Raw genomic sequence first — 21,423 nt, 5'->3', positions numbered from 1 at the left:
CCTGGGTTAGAGTATTTCTGGGTATACTCTTGGCAGACCCTATGCTCACTCTCTGTGCTGACTTGGGCTTGAAAAATGATTCACTGTGACTTTTGGATTTTCTAATCAGGATTTGGTATGTTATGTTTTCTATATCTTTCTGCAGTAGTATTGGGATGGGAAGTTTGCTGTGCTTCATCTTGCTGCTCTACTTTTTGGTACCATTGAAAATGGAAGTCTCAATAAGTTAAAAATCTATATTTGAAATGAAATAAATATTTTGAATTGAAGTTTTCATGGAGAGAAACAAAGGTTTAGATACCTCTTTTTTGATACTTGTCACCCTCTCTCAACTTGTGAGAAGAGGAAAGTCTTTGAGAGAGAGAAAAAGAGATACTACCAACAATTTCTCTTTTTTTAGCCTTATTGAGATAGGAAAAATGAAGGTTGTGTCCTATTAAGAAGCCAGCTTGCCAGTGAAGTTAGCTTGTCTTTATTAATTTTTGTCTAAATGATCATGATTAGCTGTTTATATAATCATTTAATCTTTTTTCCTCCTTTAGCTGTAGAGACCCAGGCTTCTAGTTTACCATTTTCCAGTGTGGTAAAAATCTTGTTCTTTAAGTTAACCTTCATCTATTATTTTCATTAGGGGAAAGAAGAGAGAAGTTCTTGCTATGATAGGTCTACTGTGCTAAATATGGGGATACGAATGCCAAAAAATAATTCCTATTTGCTTTATATTATAATTGTGTGGAACACTTAATACTAGTGGACCCTTAATTAAATCAAAATTAAGACCTGAATATATTCCTTTATAGCATCTTTTGAGAGTAAGCTAAAACTGATGGCAGTTTTGGTTCCCTTTTATACTGGTAATGAATCATATTTTCTTTCAGACTCTTTCATTGTCTCATGATTTGTTTATTCTCCTAAGTGGATTTTCGTAAGATTTGAAGCCAGGAAGATCATTTAAAGTAACCTTTTCATTTTAGTCAGTCAATAAACAATCTGTCAAGAAACATTTATTAAATACCTATTATATACCAGCCACTGTGCCCAGTCCTGAGAATACAAAGAAAGGCAAAACAATCCATGCTCTTAAGGACCTAATAGTCTAATTGGGGAGATAAAGGGTAAACAGGACAAGCTGTAGCACCAATGTAAAAACAAGCTACATACAGGATTAATTTGGAAATAATCAAGAGAGAAAATGTGCTAGAATCATGGGGGATCAGGAAAGGCTTACTATAGAAGGTGGGGTTTTAGCTGGGAATTTCAGGAAACCAGAGAAGCTAAGAGGTGAATATGAAGTAAGAACAATTGTATTTGGGAATTGGGATTTGGGAAACATAGTGTTTTGGGTAAGTAACCATAGAGTCAGATTGTCTTAGACTGGAAATTTGTTTCACTCTTTTTGTGGTTTCTGCTACTCTAGAATTTTTTTAGAGCCTTTTTTTTTTTTTTTTTTTTTTGGCAAGGCACTTTGGGTTAAGTGACTTGCCCAGGATTGTCATACAGCCAGTAAGTGTCAAGTGTCTGAGGCTGGATTCGAACTCAAGTCCTCCTGACTCCATCTACAATACCACCTACCTGCCCCTGTAGTCATTTTTTAAAAGGCATTTGGATGAGTTTTGGGGGAGAGCTCAGGCAAGTCCCTGTCTTTACTGTGCCATTTTGGCACCCCTCCTCATTGTTTTTATGGAGACAACATGCTATAGTAGATAGAAAGAATTCTGCACTTTCACTTAGGAATACCTGGGTCAAAATCTTTTCTGACAGTTAATAGCCATTTATATCCTTTGTTTATAGGGTTGATGTGAGTCTCAGTAATGATAGTGTAAAGTGCTTTGCAGAGCTTTAAACAGTTATAATTTTTTGTTTGTGTACATTAGTTTTATACTTCTGTTGTATTTATCTTTGCATTATGTTATAATTTCTATAGATAGCTTTAATACATTTTCCTAGTAAAAAATTGAGATATTACATATTTTAAAATAAATTTGATTATGCATTAAGTCAACCAATTGGTCTTCTTGATACTCTTAAACTTATGCCAAATAAGCTAATCTGATGCTTAAAATAAATCACTATGAGAAGGGGAAAGAATTTCATTAACTAGAACTCTCTTTCAAATGTCATAAATATGTATTCAGTTAACCAAAATAAAATCTTTTTAAAAAGTTTTGTTGAATTCATTTAATGCTACTCATTCAATATAATTTTCAAGAGCCCAATTTACATCAGAATAGAAAGGCACCAACAGAAAAGTTCTTAACCTTTGTTGTGCTATGGACCCCCAACCCAGGCCTTTGGCAGTCTGGTGAAATTCTATAGACCTCTTTTCAGAATGATGTTTTTAAATGCCTAAAGTAAAATGCATAGAATTACAGAGGCAATCATTTATATTGAAATTTAATGATGAAAATGTTAAAAAAAAAAATTCACAGACCTGAAGTATGAACCCTTGCATTAGATGAAAATAATAGAGGAAGTTATAGTTAAGTATTATAACCATAGGCCTTGCCTTTGCTATGTGAAGTCTAATGATAGGAAAATGTTTATAGTCTTTGGACTTTAAAAGGTTTTCCCTTATATTCTATGACCAAAAAATTGTGCAGGAGCAGATGTCTCCCATGCAGAGTCAGTTTGTCGTATTTGAAATCTTTCAACATAAATCACACTTATAAATAGTTTTTAACTATTAGTAGGTGATTAGATGCTAGGCAATGTCATTTCTATATATTTTATTTTCACTTATTTTGTAAGTTGTTACAAATAAACTCATTCCTATCGTCTAACCCCATGGGACATTTATATACATATACATATAAATATATATATATATATACACATAATACATGTGCACACATATACATGTACTTATAATTTCTTTCCATTAATAATTAAATCTCCTATGTATATATTGAATATTTTCTTATAAGGGACAAAAATATAATTTTCCTAGAAATTTAAAACAAGCGAGAAGCGTAAATAATTTTCCATGAAAATATGTTGAAGTTTTATTATATTCTTATGAGACAGGTTTTGGTACATAGTGATTTGACAGAATTTGACAGTTTTGAGAAATACTTATGCTGAGAACAGGAACAACATCTTTGTTTATAGTCCATTTTTAAATTTAAGGCTTTTGTTTCTCGTGACCAAAATTACTTTCAAAATGAAAATTTGCTGTGGAAAATTTATATTAATATGTGAAAAACTGAAACTTAAATCTTCCCTCATTGCCCAGAATGTCTAGTGGGATACTAAGGCAATAGGTTTAGGATTTTCAAAATTTAAAAATTTGGAATGTGAACAGACTATATAAAATTATATATCTCCTAAAATGGTATTTAATGTCACTAAACTGTTCCTGTTCCCTTTATTGACATAATTTATCTGTATGTGGAATGCAGAGTGTACTCATTCTCTTTACTCTGGAGCCATATCAAACTCAGCACATCCAAAAGGAATCCATTATCATTTCCCCAAACCCACCTGTCTTCCAAACTTCTCTATTTCTGTCAAAGGCAGCAACATTCTTCCAGTCTCCCAGGTTTGTTATTTTGTCAAACTCCTCAATTCCTCATTCTCCCTTATTCTGTGTATCCAGTCAGTTGTGAGATCTTGCCGTTCTACCTGCATAGCGTCTTTTGCATCCGACCACTTTTCTTTACTCACACACCTTACCCCTTAATTCAGGCTCTCTTCACCTATTGTCAAAGTTGTTGCAACAGCCTCCTTGTCCCCCAAAGCTCTGATCTAGCCATCTTCTCTTCTCCTAAGCTCTTTCATTTGGTGACCTCCTCAGCTCTCATGCGTTCAATTATTTGTCTAGCCCTAACCTCTCTTTGCACCTCCAGTCTCACGTTTCTGATTTCCATCGGATGTCTCTAACTGAATGCCTCATAGATATCTTAAAATTCAGAATGTCCAAAATTGAACTGATTATCTTTCTTTTCTATACTCTCCCCTCTTCAGAACTTCCCTACTACCTGGCTCATAACCTGAGTATTATCTTCAACTCCTCATTCTCTCCCACATCCTATATTCAATCAGTTGCCAAGTATAGTTGATTTTTACCTTCATATCATCTCTTGCATATGCCCCCCTTTCTTTTCTGACACTTCCACCATCCTGATGGTGGCACTCAACATCTCTTGCCTGGACTATTGCAACTACTGGTTGATCTGCTGCCTCCATTTAGCTGTCAAATTTTATTTTATAAAAGCTTGTCTGACTATGTCATCTCCTTATTTAGTCAACTTCAGTGGTTCCCGGAGCAGCTAGTTGGTACAGTGGATAGAGTGCAAGGCCTGGGTCAGGCCTCAGACATTTACTGGCTGTGTGACCCTGGGCAAGTCACTTAACCCCGTGTTTGCCTTCATTTTCTCATTTGTAAAACAAGCTGGAGAAGAAAATTCAAACTACTCCAGTATCTTTTCCAAGAAAACCCCAAAGAGTCAAACATGAACTATAACAACAAATAGCTCCTCATTGTTTCCAGAATCAAATTAAAAATCCTTATTGGCTTATACAACCGTCCATAACCTAGTCACCATGCCTCTTACCTTTCCAGTCCTTTTATACCTTAAACCAGGGGTGGGAACCTGTGACCTTGAGGCCACATGTGACTTTCTAGATCCTTGGGTGAGGCCTTTTGACTGAGTCCAAGTTTTACAGAATAAATCTTTTTATTAAGGGGATTTGTTCTGTGAAGTTTGAATTTAGTCAAAGGTCCACACTTGAAGACCTGGAGGGCCTTCATGTGGCCTCAAGGCCCTAGGTTCCCCACCCCTGCCTTAAACCCTCCCTCCTTCTTTTCTACTCCAGTCACTCTCCCCAACCCCTTATCCATTGAAGCTGGCCTACTTGCTATTCTTTGCACAAGATACTCCATCTTCTGATTGAGCATTTTCACTGGCTATCCATCATGCCTGGATTGTTCTTCCTCACTATCTCTGCCTCTTGACTTTCTTCAAGTCTCAACCTTCCCTCTGTTGATTATCTCCAATTTTTCCTGTGTATATCTTGTTAATATAGTTATTTACATGTAATCTCTTCCATTGGATTGTAAACTCCTTAAGAAAATGGCTGTCTTTTGCCATTCTTTGTGTCTCATGTTTAGCACAATGTCTGGCATATAGTAGATGTTTAATAAATACTGACTGACTGACTGACCTCCTAATTGGTCTTATGGGCTCAAGTTTTTCCCCACTTCAGTCCATCTTCCTGTACTTTTTTTCCCCAGTGATTTTTCTTGAAAGTGCAGATCCAGCCACATCATTTCCCTACTCAGTCAATTCTAGTGGCTCCTTTTTGCCTCTAGGATCAAATATAAACTCCTCTGTTTTGCTTTTAAAACCCTGTATACTTTATAACCTTACCCAAATTTATTTTTTTCAGACTCATTGTTCATTACTTACCTTCCAGCACTCCACAGTCCAGCCAAACTGACCTCTTTGTTACTCGAATGTAGACTATGCATATTTGTAATGACCTCTTAGTTTCCATTTTTTCCTAATATGAAAAGAGTTGTTATAAACATTTTTGACGTGAGTTTTTTTTTCTCCTTTTCTTTGATCTCTTTGGAGTATGTGCTTAGTAGTGTTCAACTAGTTTCATGAATTTTAGAACATAGTTCCAAATTGCTTTTCATTTTGGTTGGGCAAATTTACAACCTTACCAACAGTCCAAATCATTAGTTTTTTTTTTGATAGCACCTCCAGTATTTGTTATATTCCTCTTTTTTCATCTTTTCCAGTCTGATGGGGGTTGAGGTAGATCCTTAGAGTTACTTTAAATTACATTTCTGATTATTATCCAAATCTTTCTATAGATTAGATTAAGAACTCCAGCTTTAAAAGAATTTTAAAAAATTTCTTTATGGCTTTAAAAAATGGAGATTAAATAGCCAATCAGTAAATCAGTAAGTATTTATTAAGTGCTCACTGTGGGCCAAATATTGTGATAGATGATTAGTATGAAAATACAACAAGGATATTGAATGTAGTATAATATTATAGGTATATATAATGTAAGGAGAATAAAATACAAATAAAACAGAGTAGTAGTAGTTCGGGAAAGAAAGTACTGACATTTGGGGGTATCAAAATAAATTCTTAAAAATGCTTATTTTCACATATTTTTGACCACTTATCAATTGCGGAACTGTTTGCTTTCTAATTTTGGTTCCATTGGTTTTATTTAAATTTTTTTGCATCAATATTCATTAGGGAAATTGGTCTATAATGTTCTTTTTCTGTTTGTTTTTTCTCTTCCTGTGAAGGAAGGTAGCCTAGCTGTTCCAGATTTCAAAGTATATTGCAAAGCAATAATGATTCAAATAATCTGGCACTGCTTAAGAAATAGAGTGGTGAATCAGTGGAATAGATTAGGAACAATAGTAGCAAATGACCATAGTAATTAGTATTTGATAAACCCAAAGATCCAAGCTTTTAGAGTAAGAACTCAACATTTGACAAAAATTGCTGGGAAAACTGGAAAGTAGTTTGGCAGACACTAGGCATAAACCAAGGATGGAGAACCTGTGTCCTCGAGGCCACATGTGGCCCTCTTGGTCCTCAAGTGTGGCCCTTTGGATGAATCTAAATGTCATAGAACAAATCCCCTTAATGAAAGGATTTGTTCTGTAAAACTTGGACTGAGTCAAAAGGCTGCACCCAAGGGCCTAGAAAGCCACATGTGGCCTCAAGGCCTCAGGTTCCCCACCCTCTGACATAGACCAATTTCTCATCATATATCAAGAAGAAGTCAAAATTGATAAATTTTGATGTAAAGGGTAAGCTCATAATTAGGGAAGCATGAAAAAATGTACCGGTCAAATCTATAGATAAGGGAAGATTTTATGACTAAACAAGAGATAGAAGAGGTAATGGGAAGTAAAATGGGTGATTTTGATTACGTGAAATTAAAAAGCTTTTGCACAAACAAAATTAATATAGCCAAAATTAGAATGAAAAGAGGGAATTGTGAAAAAATTGCTACAAGTTTCTCTGATAAAGGCCTCATTTCTCAAACATAAAGACAATTGTGCCAAATTAATAAAAATTAGATTTATTCCTCAGTTGAAAAATGGTCAAAGGATATGAACAAGCACTTTTCAAAAGAACAAATCAAAGCTATCAAGTCACATGAAAAAATGTTCTCTGAGATACCACCTCACACTATCAGGCTGGCTAACATGACAGAAAAGGAAAAAAGACAAATGCTAGAGGGGATATGGAAAAATTGGAATATTAACACACTGGAGTTGTGAACTAATCCAACCATTGTGGAGAACGATTTGGAACTATGCTCAAAGGGAAGACTTTTTGAACTCATCCAAAGTGAAGTGTGAAAAATATTGTATATAGTGGCAGCAATATTATAAGGATGATCAATTGTGAAAGACATAGCTACTCTGATCAGTACAGCTATCCAAAACAATTCGAAAGGTCTTACTATGAAAAATGCTGTGCACCTCCAGAGAGAGAACTGATGAATTGTGAATGCAGATTGAAACATACTTTTTTACTTTATTTTTATTGTTTTATTTTGTTTGTGTTCTCTTTTGCAACATGGCTGATATGGAAACATGTTTGTCCTGACATCACATGTATAATCAGGGGGAAAAAAGAATACATGACTATCGAATTTGTTTCTGAATTTTGTGTTTCTTTTCTGTTCCAGTAACTGATCTGTTTTTTAACCAGTATTGAATCCTTTCTATGTTTACTGCTTTGTAGTACAGTTTGAGATCTAGTACTGCTTGACTCTCCTTTTCCCCATTATTTCCTGCATTATTTGCCTTAAGAACCTTTTATTTATTCAGATGAATTTGGTCATTATTTTTTAAATTAATTTAATTTTAGTTTTCAACTTTCACTTCCACAAGATTTTGAGTTTCAAATTTTCTCCCCATCTCACCCCTTCCTCCACCCCAAGATGGTGTACATTCTGAATACCCTTTCCCCTAATCTGTCCTTCCTTCTGTCACCTCCCTCTTCTCTTATCCCCTTCCTCTTTTATTTTCCTGTAGGTCAGAATAGATTTCTATACCCCTTTGCCTGTATACCTTATTTCCCAGTTGCATGTAGAAACAATTTTTAACATTTACTTTTAAAATTTTGAGTTCCAAATTCTCTTTCTTCCTCCCTCCCCACCCATCCTCATTGAGAAGACAAGCAATTCAATATAGGCCATACATGTGCAGTCATGCAAAATACTTCCATCATAGTCATGTTGTGAAAGACTCTATTTCCCTCCATTCTATCCCACCCCCCATTTATTCTATTCTGTCCTTTGACCCTGTCCCTCCTCAAAAGTGTTTGCTTCTGATTACTCCCCTCCCCCAATCTGGCCTCCCTTCCCTTATTCCCTTCCTTCCTACTTTTCTGCCAGGTAAGATAGATTTACATACCCCATTGAGTGTGTATGTTATTCCCTCCTTAAGCCAGATCCAGTGAGAGTTAGATTCACTCATTCCTTCTCACATCCCCCCTCTTTTCCTCCATTGTAAAAGCTTTTTCTTACCTGTTTTATGTGAGATAATTTACCCCATTCTACCTCTCCCTTTCTTCTTCTCCCAGTACATTCCTCTCTCAGCCCTTAATTTTCTTTTTTAGATATCATCCCTTCATTTTAACTCATCTTGTGCCCTCTGTGTGTGTGTGTGTGTGTGTATATATGTATATATATATATATATATTTTTTTTTTTTTCTTCCTTCCAACTACCCTAATACTGAGAAAGGTCTCATGAGTTACAAATATCATCTTTCCATGTAGGAATGTAAACAGTTCAACTTTAATATGTCCCTTATGATTTCTCTTTCCTGTTTACCTTTTCATGCCTCTCTTGAGTCTTGTATTTGAAAGTCAAATTTTCTATTCAGCTCTGGTCTTTTCATCAAGAATGCTTGAAACTTCTCTATTTCATTGAATGTCCATTTTTTCCCTTGAAGGATTATACTCAGTTTTGCTGGATAGGTGATTCTTGGTTTTGTGTGTGTGTGTGTGTGTGTGTGTGTGTGTGTGTGTGTGTGTGTGTGTGTATATTCTCCATTCCTGATATAAATCTACCTGTTCATGATATAGCATCTTTCCAGTTATTGTAATCCATATTCTACTATTTATTTAAGATATTTGCATCAGAGTTTATTAGGGATATGCGTCTAAAGCAGGGGTTCTTATCCTGGACTCTTTGATCCAGTTTTTAGGAAATATTTTAAGAACTATATCTCAATATAATTGACTTTCTTTGCAATTTTATGTATTTTAATTTATACTTTTAATTTAAAAAACATTGTTCTTAAAAGGAGATCATAAGCTTCACCAGATTTGACAAAGGGGTCTATGATACAAAAAAATTTAATAACCACTGCTCTGTAGTTTTCTTTCTCTGCTTTTTTTCTTCCTCTTTTTGGAATCAAGACTATACTTACATAATAGAAAGCAGTTTGAAGAGCCTCATCTTTTCTTATTTTTTAAAACAGTTTATTGAACTTAATTGTTCTTTGAATGCTTGATAGATTTCACATGCAAATTCATCAGTTCATGGAATTTTTTTCCTTTGAGAGTTCATTTATAGCTTGTTCAGTTTCTTTTTCTAATATTGGGTTACTTATATAGTCAATTTTTTTGTTAACCTGAGTATTTTTATTTTTGTAAATAATCATCCATTTCTTCTTTATTATCAATTTTGTTAGCATGTAATTGTGAAAAAAATTGTTTTGATAATTTCCTTTGTTTCCTCTTCAATGCTTTTGAATTATCCTTTTTCACTTTTGAGATGAACCATTTGGTTTTCCTCTCCCTTTTTAAGATCTAATTCACTGTTTTTCATTAGATTTTTTAAAAAAACTTTTTTTTAAAATCAATTCAGTGTTTTGTTTTCAATTTTATTAATCTTTAATTTGTAGATTTTCTACTTTGTTGTTTATTTACGGGTTTTAAATTTGTTCTTGTTTTTTAATTTCTATGATGATTTATTTATTTATTCTTTTTCTCTTTGGTTGATGAAAACATTGAGAAATAATAATTTTCCCCTATGGATTGCTTTAGCTGTCTCCCATAAATTTTGATATGTTATCTTCTTGTCACTTTCTTTGATGTAGTTTTCTGTTGTTTCTATAAATTTTTCTTGGACCCAACAGTTCTTTAAAAATACATTATTTAATTTCCAGTTATTTTTAAATTTTTTAGCATCTATTGAATTTTTATTGTGTTATAATGAGCAAATGATTATTGTGATATTTCTTCATTTATGTATTTTTGATCAGGTCTTTATGTCCTAATGTATGGTTATTATTTTAAAGTCGCCTTGCATGCCTGAGACAATCTTTGCCAAAACATTTTTTATCATTCATCAATAGGCATAGATCTGTTACCTCTAATTTTTCTTACATTCTAGTTAAGGTCCTTAACTTTTTTCTTATTTAACTTTTAGTTAGATTATACTTATCTCTGAAAAGGTTACATTGAGGCTTCCCATTATTACAGGTTTTCTATATCTATTTTTTCATATAATTTATCTACTTTTTCAGAAGTTACTAGAGGCTATGCTGTTTGGTATATGCACACACACACACAAACACGCACACACACACCACTGCTATTGATTTAGGTTGCCTTTGAACACAATGCTGTTTCCCTCCATATTTCTTTTTTTTCTCTCTCTCCCGTTTGTGTGTGTGTATGTGCGTATGCACATGTACACACACATACTATAGCTTTATGTGAAATCATAATTGCTTTCTCTGCTTCTTAAAATTCAGGTGATGCTTAATAGATTTTATTCTAGTCTCTCATTTTAACTACGTCTGAATCTTTATGTTTCAAGAGTTTCTTGCAAACGACATGTTCTTGGATTCTGCTTTTGAGCGTTTTATTTAAGTTTGCTGTCATGGTTGTTAATTGCATATTTACCTCCATCCTTGTGTGTGTGTGTGTGTGTGTGTGTGTGTGTGTGTGTGTATGTATGTGTGTGTCTTTGCCCCCATTCTCCTCTTCACAAAGTGTTGGTAAATGAGGACTTAGCCTAACATTTATGATTTATAAATGAAATGATCTATTTCTCTTGTTATCTCCCCTTAACACTGACACAAGGTTTTTTCCCCCCTCTTTGTTCATTTCCATTTTTTAAAATTGTATATGTTTTCAGTCACCAGTAATTTATCTTCTTTCCCAACCACTCTAACTCCTAAAACCCCAAACAAGACTAAAGGAAAAAGAAGGTCCTACTTGTTATAAACATGTACAGTCAAGCAAAAAAAAAAAATCTACATTGGCCATTTTTTTTAAAGTTTGATTTTGTACTCTGAGTCCTTCACCTCTGTATTAGGAGGGTGGATAGCATCATTAGTCCTTTGGAATTGTAATTGATCATTATACTGATCGGTGTTTCAGAGCTATTAATTTCCTATTTTGTTGTCTTTGCATAAATTGTTCTGGTTCTGCTCACTTTATTCTGCTTCAATTCATACTGTCTTTCCAGGTTTCTCTGAAATCATCATGATAGTATTGTACACATTTGTAAACCGTAGCTTGTTCCATTGTTCTTCACTTGGTGGATACCTCCTCTGATACGCACTTTTTTTTTTCACCTCAAAAAGAGCTATAAATATTTTTGTACATCATTAGTGTTTGTTTCACTTAGTGCTAATCACTCCCTTAACCTACACTCCTTCTAATACCTCCTTCTTTCTCTCCTTTCCTTCCTACTTCTCTGTTGAATAAAATGTATTTTTTTTGTATGTGTGTATGTGTACTTTCTCCTTGGAAGTTGAGATGAAAATGGCATTCAGATGAGAGTGGGTTTCAAATGTTAGTTGCTCCCCTACCTCCTCCTCCTTATTTGTATAAATGTCTACCTGCACACTTTGATTATGCTGTATAATTTTCCCTAGCCTTCTTTTTTCCTTTCCTCTGTAATGTAGTTCTTCTCTTTTTCCATTTTTCTTTTGAGTGTATCTGTCTAAATAGACTCCCTCTCTGACCCCTGGTGATGACAGTTTTTTATAGGAGATACCTGTATCATCTCCCCATTTTAGAAGGTAAATTATTTTTTCCTTGTTTAGTCCTTTATGATTGTTCATTTATGTTTATTGTTTTGTTTCTCCTAACTCCTGTGTTTGTACTAGCGTTTCTGTGTACCTCTGGTCTTTTCATCAGGCATTCTTGGAAGTACTCGATTTCTTTAAAAATCCATTTTTTTTTTCCTCTGTAAGATTATACTCAGTGTTGCTGGGTAAGTTATTCTTTGTTATAAACCGAGAAAGGTCAGGTAGGTGGCACAGTGGATAAAGTGCTGGGCCAGGAATCAGGAACACTCATCTTCCTGAGTTCAAATCCGGCTTCATACTAGTGGTATGACCCTGGGCAAGTCACTTAACCCTATTTGACTCAGTTCCTCATCAGTAAAATGAGCTAGAGAAGGAAATGGCAAAGCACTCCATTATGTTTGCCAAGAAAGCTCTAAATGAGGTCATGATGAGTTGAATACGATTGAAACAACTCAACAGAAAAATTCAAGAATGATTTTTTTGTTCTGGAATATTGAATTCTAAGTTCTCTGTTCCTTCACAGCTGTGTCTGCTGAATTGTGTGCAATCTTGACTGTGGCTTCTCAGTATTTGAATTGTTTCTTTCTAACTGCTTACAGTATTTTTTCTTTGATCTGAAAGCTCTGGAGTTTGGCTATGATGTTGTTGAGTATTTTCATTTAGGGGTTTTCCCTCCAGGGTGTGACTGTTGTATTCTTTCTATTTCTGCTTTGCCTTCTTATTCTAGGAGGTCTGACCAGTTTTCTTTTAAGATTTCTTGAAATATGATATCTAGGTTCTTATTTTGGTCATGATGTTCTTGTAATTTGATGATTCTTAAATTATTTTTTCCTACTACTGTTTTCTAGGTCAGTTGTTTTTGCTGTGAGATACCTTACATTTTCTTCTATTTTGTCAGTCTTTTGTCTTTGTTTTAATGTTTCTTGTTTCATGATTTCATTATTTCTTGTGTGGTCCATTCTGATTTCAGAAAATGGTATTGCTTGGGCAAAGTTTTGTACCTCTTGTTCCAAGCTCTTAATTTCCTTTCCAATTTTTTCTTGCATAGAGCTCTCTTTTTTTTCCAGTTCTTTTCTCTAGCTCTCTTATTTCATTGGCAAAAATATTTTCAAACTCTTGCTTCATCTCTTCCAGGAATTCTTGTTGATTTTGTGCCCAAGCTGTATTTTTCTCTTTTAGATGTTTTGGAGTCATTCTCTTCTTTTGGCTTTTTGTCTTGAAGGTCCCTATCACCCTAATACTTTTTATAATGGGTTTTTTAAAAAAAATTCATTTTCCAATCTACTTCATGACTTTGAACTTCATGCTAGTCTCAATTACTATGAACTTCTGTCAAGAACACTAGGACTGGTTCTATTTCTGCTTTCTTGGGGTATTGAGTGTTGTGTTCCAAGATCTCACAGGCAGCTCAGACTGAGAACATCTGAGCTTTCAAAGCTCCCAAAGTGGTCTGATTCAGAACAAGTTCGGACTGTTACCTTTAACTGGACATTCTTCACCTAGGTTTGAGTTTGAGCATCAAGTAGATTTTCTTTGACTCAGCTACTGTTATTTACCTGGTTATCTGCTGGTTTATAGTGATTCAACTGTCAGCTTCTCTTTGGTTTAGGATTCCTCTTCTGTTTGTTTCTCTGCAAGCTTTAGACTGGAGTACACTGTTGCATTTTTTTTTCTTCTTTTGAACTTGTTTCTTTCTCAGGTCACTTTCTAGGCCCTAAGATTACTCTGTGACATTGGTGATGTAGGCCCCCTTGCTAGGCAACCCTGGATCTGTGACCTGGTAGTGGTTAGTGGGCAACAATACAGCCTGTTTGCACCCGTTCTTTGTCTCTGTGCCCCATAGAGGTTCGCCACCCCTGCTCAGTCTGCCCTTGTCATGCTCTGCACCAGTGTTCCCCCAGTATCTACAGACCTTTATCTCTTTTTATGTGCTTACTGGAGCTGTTACTCACTGAATTTTTCTTGGATTTCTGCGATGGAATTCCATCTGATAAATTTTCTAAATCTGTTTGGGGATGTTTTGAGGGGGGAGCTCACTGTACCTCTTCCTTCTACTTTGTCATCTTGGCTCTTCCTCCTTATTTTCTTTTAATCTCTTTCCTCAAACATTTCCCTACCCCCCACTCATGCTGCCACCTCTGGTTTTGGAGTTTGTTTTGTTTATCAGGATTTCTTTACCTATCTTTTTCTCTTTGTCATATCATGTTCTTCTCCTTTCTGTTTGTTCCCTCCTTTTTTACTTTTGGGCTTAATGTATTTACACCATGATTTTTCATGTGTGCTCATGCCTTTGTGTAATTCTCTTTGTATTTTCCTTTTATCGGTTGAGATGAAATAAGTTTCATAAATACTCTTTCTCTATTTGCCTCTTTTACATACAATAATAATTTCCTTACACATTCCCTCCACCCCTTTTACCTCTGTTACATGATATAATTTCCCTTCCCTTCCTTTCTTCCCAATATAATCTCCTGCTTCTCCCATTTCTTTTTCCTCCTAAGACCATCATTATTGACGAAGTCTACCACTAAGGCTTCCATCTGTCTTATTTACCTTTCTTTTTGACCCTTATAGATATTATGGTTCTGAGAAGCTTGTGAACAATTCATTTCCACATGTAGGCTTCCTATTTCAACAAAAAAATTTTTTTGACTCCTGTTTATTCATTTTAAAATGTCTAATCAATCCCTGACTTGGAAATCCGTTAGTTCATTAAAGCTCATTTTTCTCCTCTTAAAGATTTACTTAGTTTAGCCACATAATGTTACATTAAAAGCCATTATATTTTGCCTTTTAGAATATTATATTCCAACCTTTTCTCTCTTTTGTTGTGGTAGCTGACAAGTCTTATGTGATTTCTTAAAATATGGTATTCAAGCTTTATTATTATCATTTTTTTGTCATGATTTTCAGGCAGGCTAATTCTTCTATGTTCTCTCTTTTATCTGTTTTTCAGGTCAGTTGTTTTAGTTATTATTTCATATATTTTCTTCTGTTTTCTTTTTCAATCTTTTAATTTTGTTTTAATATATCTTGTTCTTTAATTGAATCATTGTTTTACATTTAGCCTGTTCTAATTTTTAAGGCATCCAGTTCTTGGGTAAAATTTACTACTGTCTAATATATCTATTCTCTTTACTATTCTTTCCTCCTTAACTGTTTGACTTTTGTATTTCTTGTTTCATTTTTTCCAGGTAGAATACGCTTATAGTTTATGTATCACTCATATTTGGCACTTGACATGCTTGTAGGCATTAGTTGATATATCTTTCTTTCTCAAAGTTATAATCTCCTCCAAGATAGATAACATTTCTTGGATTCTTCATGGTGCCTTGCATGTTGTTGGCATTTAGTATTTGTTGAATGAATCATTCTCTCTGCTAATATTATTAAATTTTGACTTTATATGTCATTGTTTCTTAATAGTAAGAAAAGTAAAATGGTTTTGATTTTATTTCAAATAACCTCTAAGAATATTGTTTTATATATTGGTTTTCTTTTTGTGCAATATAAAATTGTTCTTACTGAACTCATAGTAGCTCCTTGTCGACTTAATGCCATTTCTATTAAAATGGCAATAAATTTTTACTTGTAACCTAATGAGTTGTACCTTTATTTTGGCTTTTTATTTCATTCTGTACATTGGTTGATTAAAAAGAATAAAATTGGAACTTAAATGGTTAAAATTGTTGAATTAAAACCTTAAACTTTTAAATAAAATCAGAACAGATGATCTCTAATTTTTTTTAATTTTTTTTTTTTTGGAACTGGCAGGTTTCAGGCCCTCTAATTGGCTTCCCAGCTTTACAGAGTAATTACAGCTTCAAGCAAACTTTGTCATCTGTGGTTCAGAATGGTGTAAAGTAAACAACGTTTTGAAATACAGCTTGTAGTTTGAGTTGCTCAGGAGAGTTTAACTAGAATAACTATCTAATTTAAGTATGAGCAGTAGCTCGCTTGAAATGTAATAAAGAGTATCAAGCTACATTGTATGATAAATAATCCTAATTACTTTATACTTTTTATAATAGCCGTTGCTTATTTAGGTATGTTGAATTATTTCTCCAAATATACATATTTTGCCCATTTATTTGCAAAATTCTTTCCTATTTTTTTCCTTGGGGTTTTAAAATTGTATTTGACTGAAGGTGGTTGTGACTCCAGTGAAAGAAAAAATACTGTTAAAAATCAAGTAATATTCTGGCTTGATAAATTCCTTTTAAGCATTTGGGTCAGTGTGCTATGAAATAGTCTTAAAGCTAATTGTTCATTTTTATTTTCCTGTAGCTAGCATTTGCGCATGTTTGTGATTCCTGGTTGTGGAGGGCTGACATAAAAAACTCAGAGTTTTTGAGTTCTTCGCTTTCCTGGCTCACTCAGTTTTTGAACAATAATTTAGAGTTCCAAGTGTTTTTTGCTCTTTTGAATTTTAAACAACATTCTTCAAAATATAGTATTGAAGTACTTCACTTTCAGTAATTCATTTAGCCTGGGAATGGTGACTAAAATGGTAGCTTTGGGCTAAACTGTTAGCACTCTAATAAATTCCAGCAATTAATACCTGCTGAGAATTAAAAGTGCTGTATTTTAAATAGTATTTAGCATGGTAGCTTTTAGAAGTCACATGTGTAGCATTAACCTTCATTTAATTGTAGTTCTTAATATTTTTTTCTATTTCTGTTTTAATTTCTGATAATTGTTTCAGTGAAATAATTTTGTAAGCTTTGCCCTTTAAAAAATTGTGCATGTTTTACCAGGATAAGAAATGTATATAATGACAGGCCAGTAAGCATACTTCAGGTATTGATATTAGTCATAATAATTTCTAGATAGGAAAAATTTTGCTCTTGGTTAAATAAGATGGGATATGGAAGTCAGAAAATATGGTTGGAAATTCTGTAAATCAGATAGGCAGCAAGATCAGAACCACCAGTTTGCATCTAGTATCAAAGCTCAGCTATGGAGCAGTTATCAGCAATCTAAGGGCAACCCACAAGATGATTCTTGGCATCTGGCTAATGGCAAAATTGAAAGTTAGCCATTTTTTTGGTCACCTTTCCAATTTCCCTTTCCTACCTCTCACAGTCTTTTCTTCCCTGCTCAGATTTGCCTAGTACCTTTATACTGCTCTCTGATTGGCCTGAACCCCACATTCCTAGGAGAGGAATCATGTTCCAATGGAGTGAACACTAGATTTCAAATTAAAGTACCTGGGTTCATAGCTCACCCCTGTTACTTTTTATGATTTTAGACAACACACCCAACCTTATTGGACCTCAATTTTCTCATCATTAAAATGAGAGAGTTGAATCATATGGCTTCTAAGGGCTTTTCTAGCACTCAGTCTATGGTCTTGCCTGCTCTCTGTGATAAAAACTATCCAAAGGTTCATTAATTAGGTACTGCTGCCAATCATCACATCAACATTCAGGGATAGTTATTTCTAGATTTTATTTACTCTGAGAGCACAGGCTCTTAAGTTACAGAACCAAGAGCATCAGCTCCAGCAATCTTGTATAGAATGTGAATAAGTAAGCAATATAGAAAAGATTTTTTTTTTACAGAAATTTTACAGAAAGCAAGAGAGGAAGGGTCATACATGTTTTGGAACAAGTAACAGAAGGGGAAAGATACTGACATCTGCCAGCTGGTCAAAGCTGGAGCTGTGGCTTCTTTCCCAGCCTTGATTCTGCAGGTGTTATGACCTTTGAGTTTCCAGGAACAATGTCTGAACACTCAAAATAGAGCCATGGGCAATGTCTTCTTTCTCACAGTGGTGACAGGAAGTCTGAGCCAGAGTTTTTTTCTCATCACAATCCTTCTCTTAACACAGTGGCACCAAGAGGCCTGAGCCAGAAATTGTTTGGCACATCAAATGTTTTAAAATGACCATTCTTCCATTCTTTATTTATTTAAAGACAGAATCAAATAAAGTATTATTTACTTGAAGGAAAGGATGCAGCAGGACACAGTCTACAGTTGGAAATGGTCAAGGAGAAGTTTGACTATAAAAAACTTATTGGATTTATACAAGAGTTAGAAATATAAGGAAGGATGAGTGAAAGCAATTTGGAAAGTGGACCAGTTTTCCCTCTCGTCAGTCCTTCAACCCAGATCACTTCGATACTTATGTATCTGTTATTTAAAGAAAGATTCCCAAATTAGTAATAGTAATAATCATTTATTTATATGTGTATAGTACTTACTTTTTTTTTTTTATCATTGCCACTTCATTGTTATAAGTATGTTAGTATTACTCTTCCTACTTTATCTGGTAGTTCCTTTCTGTTTTCTGTTTTTTCCTCACCTTTAAATCTGGAAAGTAAGCCTCCAAAGATTATTCCTGTTCCAAAGTTACACAGTGTGAGGGAGTAGCAGAGCTGAGGCTCAAACCCAAGTTTCCACCATTCTGTGCTCTTCTGCTATACTACACTACTATTTTTGGTCTTAGTGCAAACGGTAATTGTTCATTTAGATGATGCTTTTCCCTCAGTTATAAGTACTGTATTTGGAAGTGTTGCCTGAACCTATGTCTACTAAAACAACATAAAATATGTGAAAATTCAAATACCTCTTCATCCACTTACTAGCCTAATTAATTCATTATTTTCATTTATTTATTCCTTTTAAAATCTTCCATTAAGTCATTTAACAAATATTTGTTCTTTGACTTCTAGATACAAGGCACTATGCTCTAGGTGCTATATGAAATACACATCTGTATGTCATATGGCTTTTTTCCTCTAAGAGCTGGACTTTAAAGGACATGAGGCTATTAGGTAGAAAGAGGACCAGCAAGACAATTCCAGGCTTGGTGGAAAAAGACATAGAATTAGGAAGGGTAATGGTATGCTTGTGACATAGGAAAGAAACAAATTTGACAGGAAAGAAGGGTTTTTATAGGGAATAACAGAAACTAAAAGCAGGCAAGAGCTATGTCATAGATAGAATGCCACAGATTCTAGTACAACTTGTTTGAACTTTATAGGGAGTGTGGAAGGAACTATTAAAGTTTTTGTTCAGGTGACTAAAATGACTTTTTTAAGATTAATTTCATGTTGGTACGTGAAATTGATATGCAGAGGAGGTCATATCTTTGTGAGTTTTACACAAGATTTTAAGTAGAGAGATGAATTAGGAAATATTATTGCAGTATTCCAGGCATGAGATGATGTTGACTTGACCAAGGGCATATAATTTTCTTCTTTTTTTTTGAAGGGTGGTGGTAGGGACCATGAAACTGCAAGTTTCTGTTATGTGTACCTTGCATTTCCTTTTAAGTAAATAATAAATTCCAACATGTATCTTTCAAAGCTATCCTGTTTGTATTTCCTTCTGCCTTACCTTCTTTTGTATATACAATGTTTCAGTGAATCTTATTTCTTTTATTTTTTTATTTTTGGCAACGCTGGCCTCAAAAATCAAATTAAAAAAAAAAGAAAGAAAAACAAACAGAAAAAAACCCTTAGCAAATGTGCATAGACAATCAAAACCAATTACTGTATTCACTGTGTCTGAAAATGTATGTCTCATTCAGCACCTTGAATCCTTCTCTGTGAGGGTATAGTTTTCAAGTATGTGGTGTGTTAGAGTTAGCTCTCATGCTTAAAGGATGATTTTTAAATTTTGAGTATGAGCATTCAAACCTCAGAAATCACAAAATGCTGTTGATCAGGGCTTGGTTTATTTATTGTTCTGGTGATTGAATAGATTTAAGAAAGTGGTAGATAAGAGTGGGTTGAACATACAATTCTTCCTGCCCCCTCCTCCTGTTCCTTCCTAGAAAGCCAATTGTTAAAAATTTACTAGCACATCCTTGGATATAAGGACCTAAAATGAGAGGAGAGTTATAATAATGGAGGTTGACAAATACTTCAAATTATTTATAGCAGCACTTTCTGTGATAGCTGAGAAGTGGAAACAAAGTAGGTACCCATCCATTGGGGAATGCCTAAGTAAATTGTGATACTTGAATGTTTCGGAATATAATTGTGCTATAAGAAATGATGTGTGTGATAAATGAAGAGAAGCATGGAAGAATCTATAGTGATTGATAGAGTTGAAGTAAGCAGAGCTAAGACAACTCTATACACAGGGACAACAACATAAATTAAAAGAATAACCACATGCCCCAAATCAAAAGTTAATGTAACATCATTCTCAAGATAAAGCAGAACTGGAATGGAGAGATAAGAAATTCCCTGGCCTACTTACCACTTTGTGGAGGGGAGAGTTCCACAGGTGTTGCACATTGCATATGGTTTTGGACTTCTTCAGTGGATCAATCATTGTGCTGAGTTCCTTTTTCCTAGAATACTATTTGTCATATGGATGGCTTTCTGGGAGGGATGGGAGGAGGATACTTGTGATAACAATGGCAGTGTAAGAAACAGAAAATATCAAGAATTTTTTTAAATGAAGATTGAATTGTAACCATAATTATTATGTTTGAAATATAGTGTTTTGATTGCTAATATATTCAACAAACATTTATTGAGTACTTATCATGTGCAATGTATTGTGTTAAGCATATATAATACAGTTGTTGCCCTGAAGAAAATGTTTTAATCAGGAAGATATGAGAGGTATAGGAATAAGTACAATACAAGGCAGTATGATATAAGGACCACAAAAATAGAATAAATCAATTGTTTTATGAGTTAAAATGAGGTTGTGTGATCAAAGAAGGCTTCTTAAAGGAGATGATATTTTAGCTGGGCCATTTATGGTGGAAAAAATTTTGAAAGCCAATGATGAGGGATAGGGATGAGAGGATGGCAGATGGGTGGGAAGGAATGGCAGAAGTAAATTATGGAGGTATGTTCAGAGAATTTTGAATGGTCCAGTTTGGCCAAAAAGATTATGACAAGGCCATAATAGGAGGAGATCCTGGTGGTATAGTACTTTAGGTTCAGATGGTAGGAGGTTTTGAAAGCTGCTGAGTTTGACTTTATTTGGAAAGCAAAGAGGGAAGTAGGCAGTAAAAGTTGTTAAAATTTCCATAAGATTTTAGTAGTTTGATATACAAAGTTATAAATATATATCTTCTCCCATATAATGTATATAGACTTAATATTAAAAAACATTTGCTATGTTATTTGAGCAAAAATATTTACAGAAACATCTTTTATTTCTAGAATGCCAACTCATGAAAACAGAACGACCAAAGCCAAATACATTTATTATCAGATGCCTCCAGTGGACCACTGTTATAGAACGAACATTTCATGTGGATACTCCAGAGGAAAGGTCACTTGCCTTTTTTTTTTTTTTTGTAAGTTTGGAGGGTGGTTATCATTCACTCCACAGGTAGATAATTGGCTTTATACCTATAAATGTACTTTTTGTATAGTTGTCATTTGCTTCTTTGTGTTCTTT

At 34.3% G+C, this 21,423-nt stretch overlaps 1 protein-coding gene across 2 annotated transcripts in view; it reads left to right on the top strand.

Moving 5' to 3' along the window:
* LOC114049643 (RAC-gamma serine/threonine-protein kinase) overlaps nucleotides 1-21,423 on the top strand; it is a 362,981-nt gene that overhangs the window by 191,658 nt on the left and 149,900 nt on the right. For both annotated transcript variants that reach the window (XM_027870919.1, XM_027870920.1), the window contains one exon: nucleotides 21,183-21,294. In XM_027870919.1, coding sequence (XP_027726720.1) covers nucleotides 21,183-21,294 — 112 coding nt within the window. The remainder of the gene's footprint in view (nucleotides 1-21,182; nucleotides 21,295-21,423) is intronic.

The sequence above is a fragment of the Vombatus ursinus genome, unplaced genomic scaffold (assembly GCF_900497805.2).
Source record: "Vombatus ursinus unplaced genomic scaffold, bare-nosed wombat genome assembly UNPS02014798.1, whole genome shotgun sequence".
In the NCBI taxonomy this organism is placed as follows: Eukaryota; Metazoa; Chordata; class Mammalia; order Diprotodontia; family Vombatidae; genus Vombatus; species Vombatus ursinus.
Note: the sequence above shows the minus strand (reverse complement) of the source record. Positions and strands in the feature narration are given on the sequence as shown.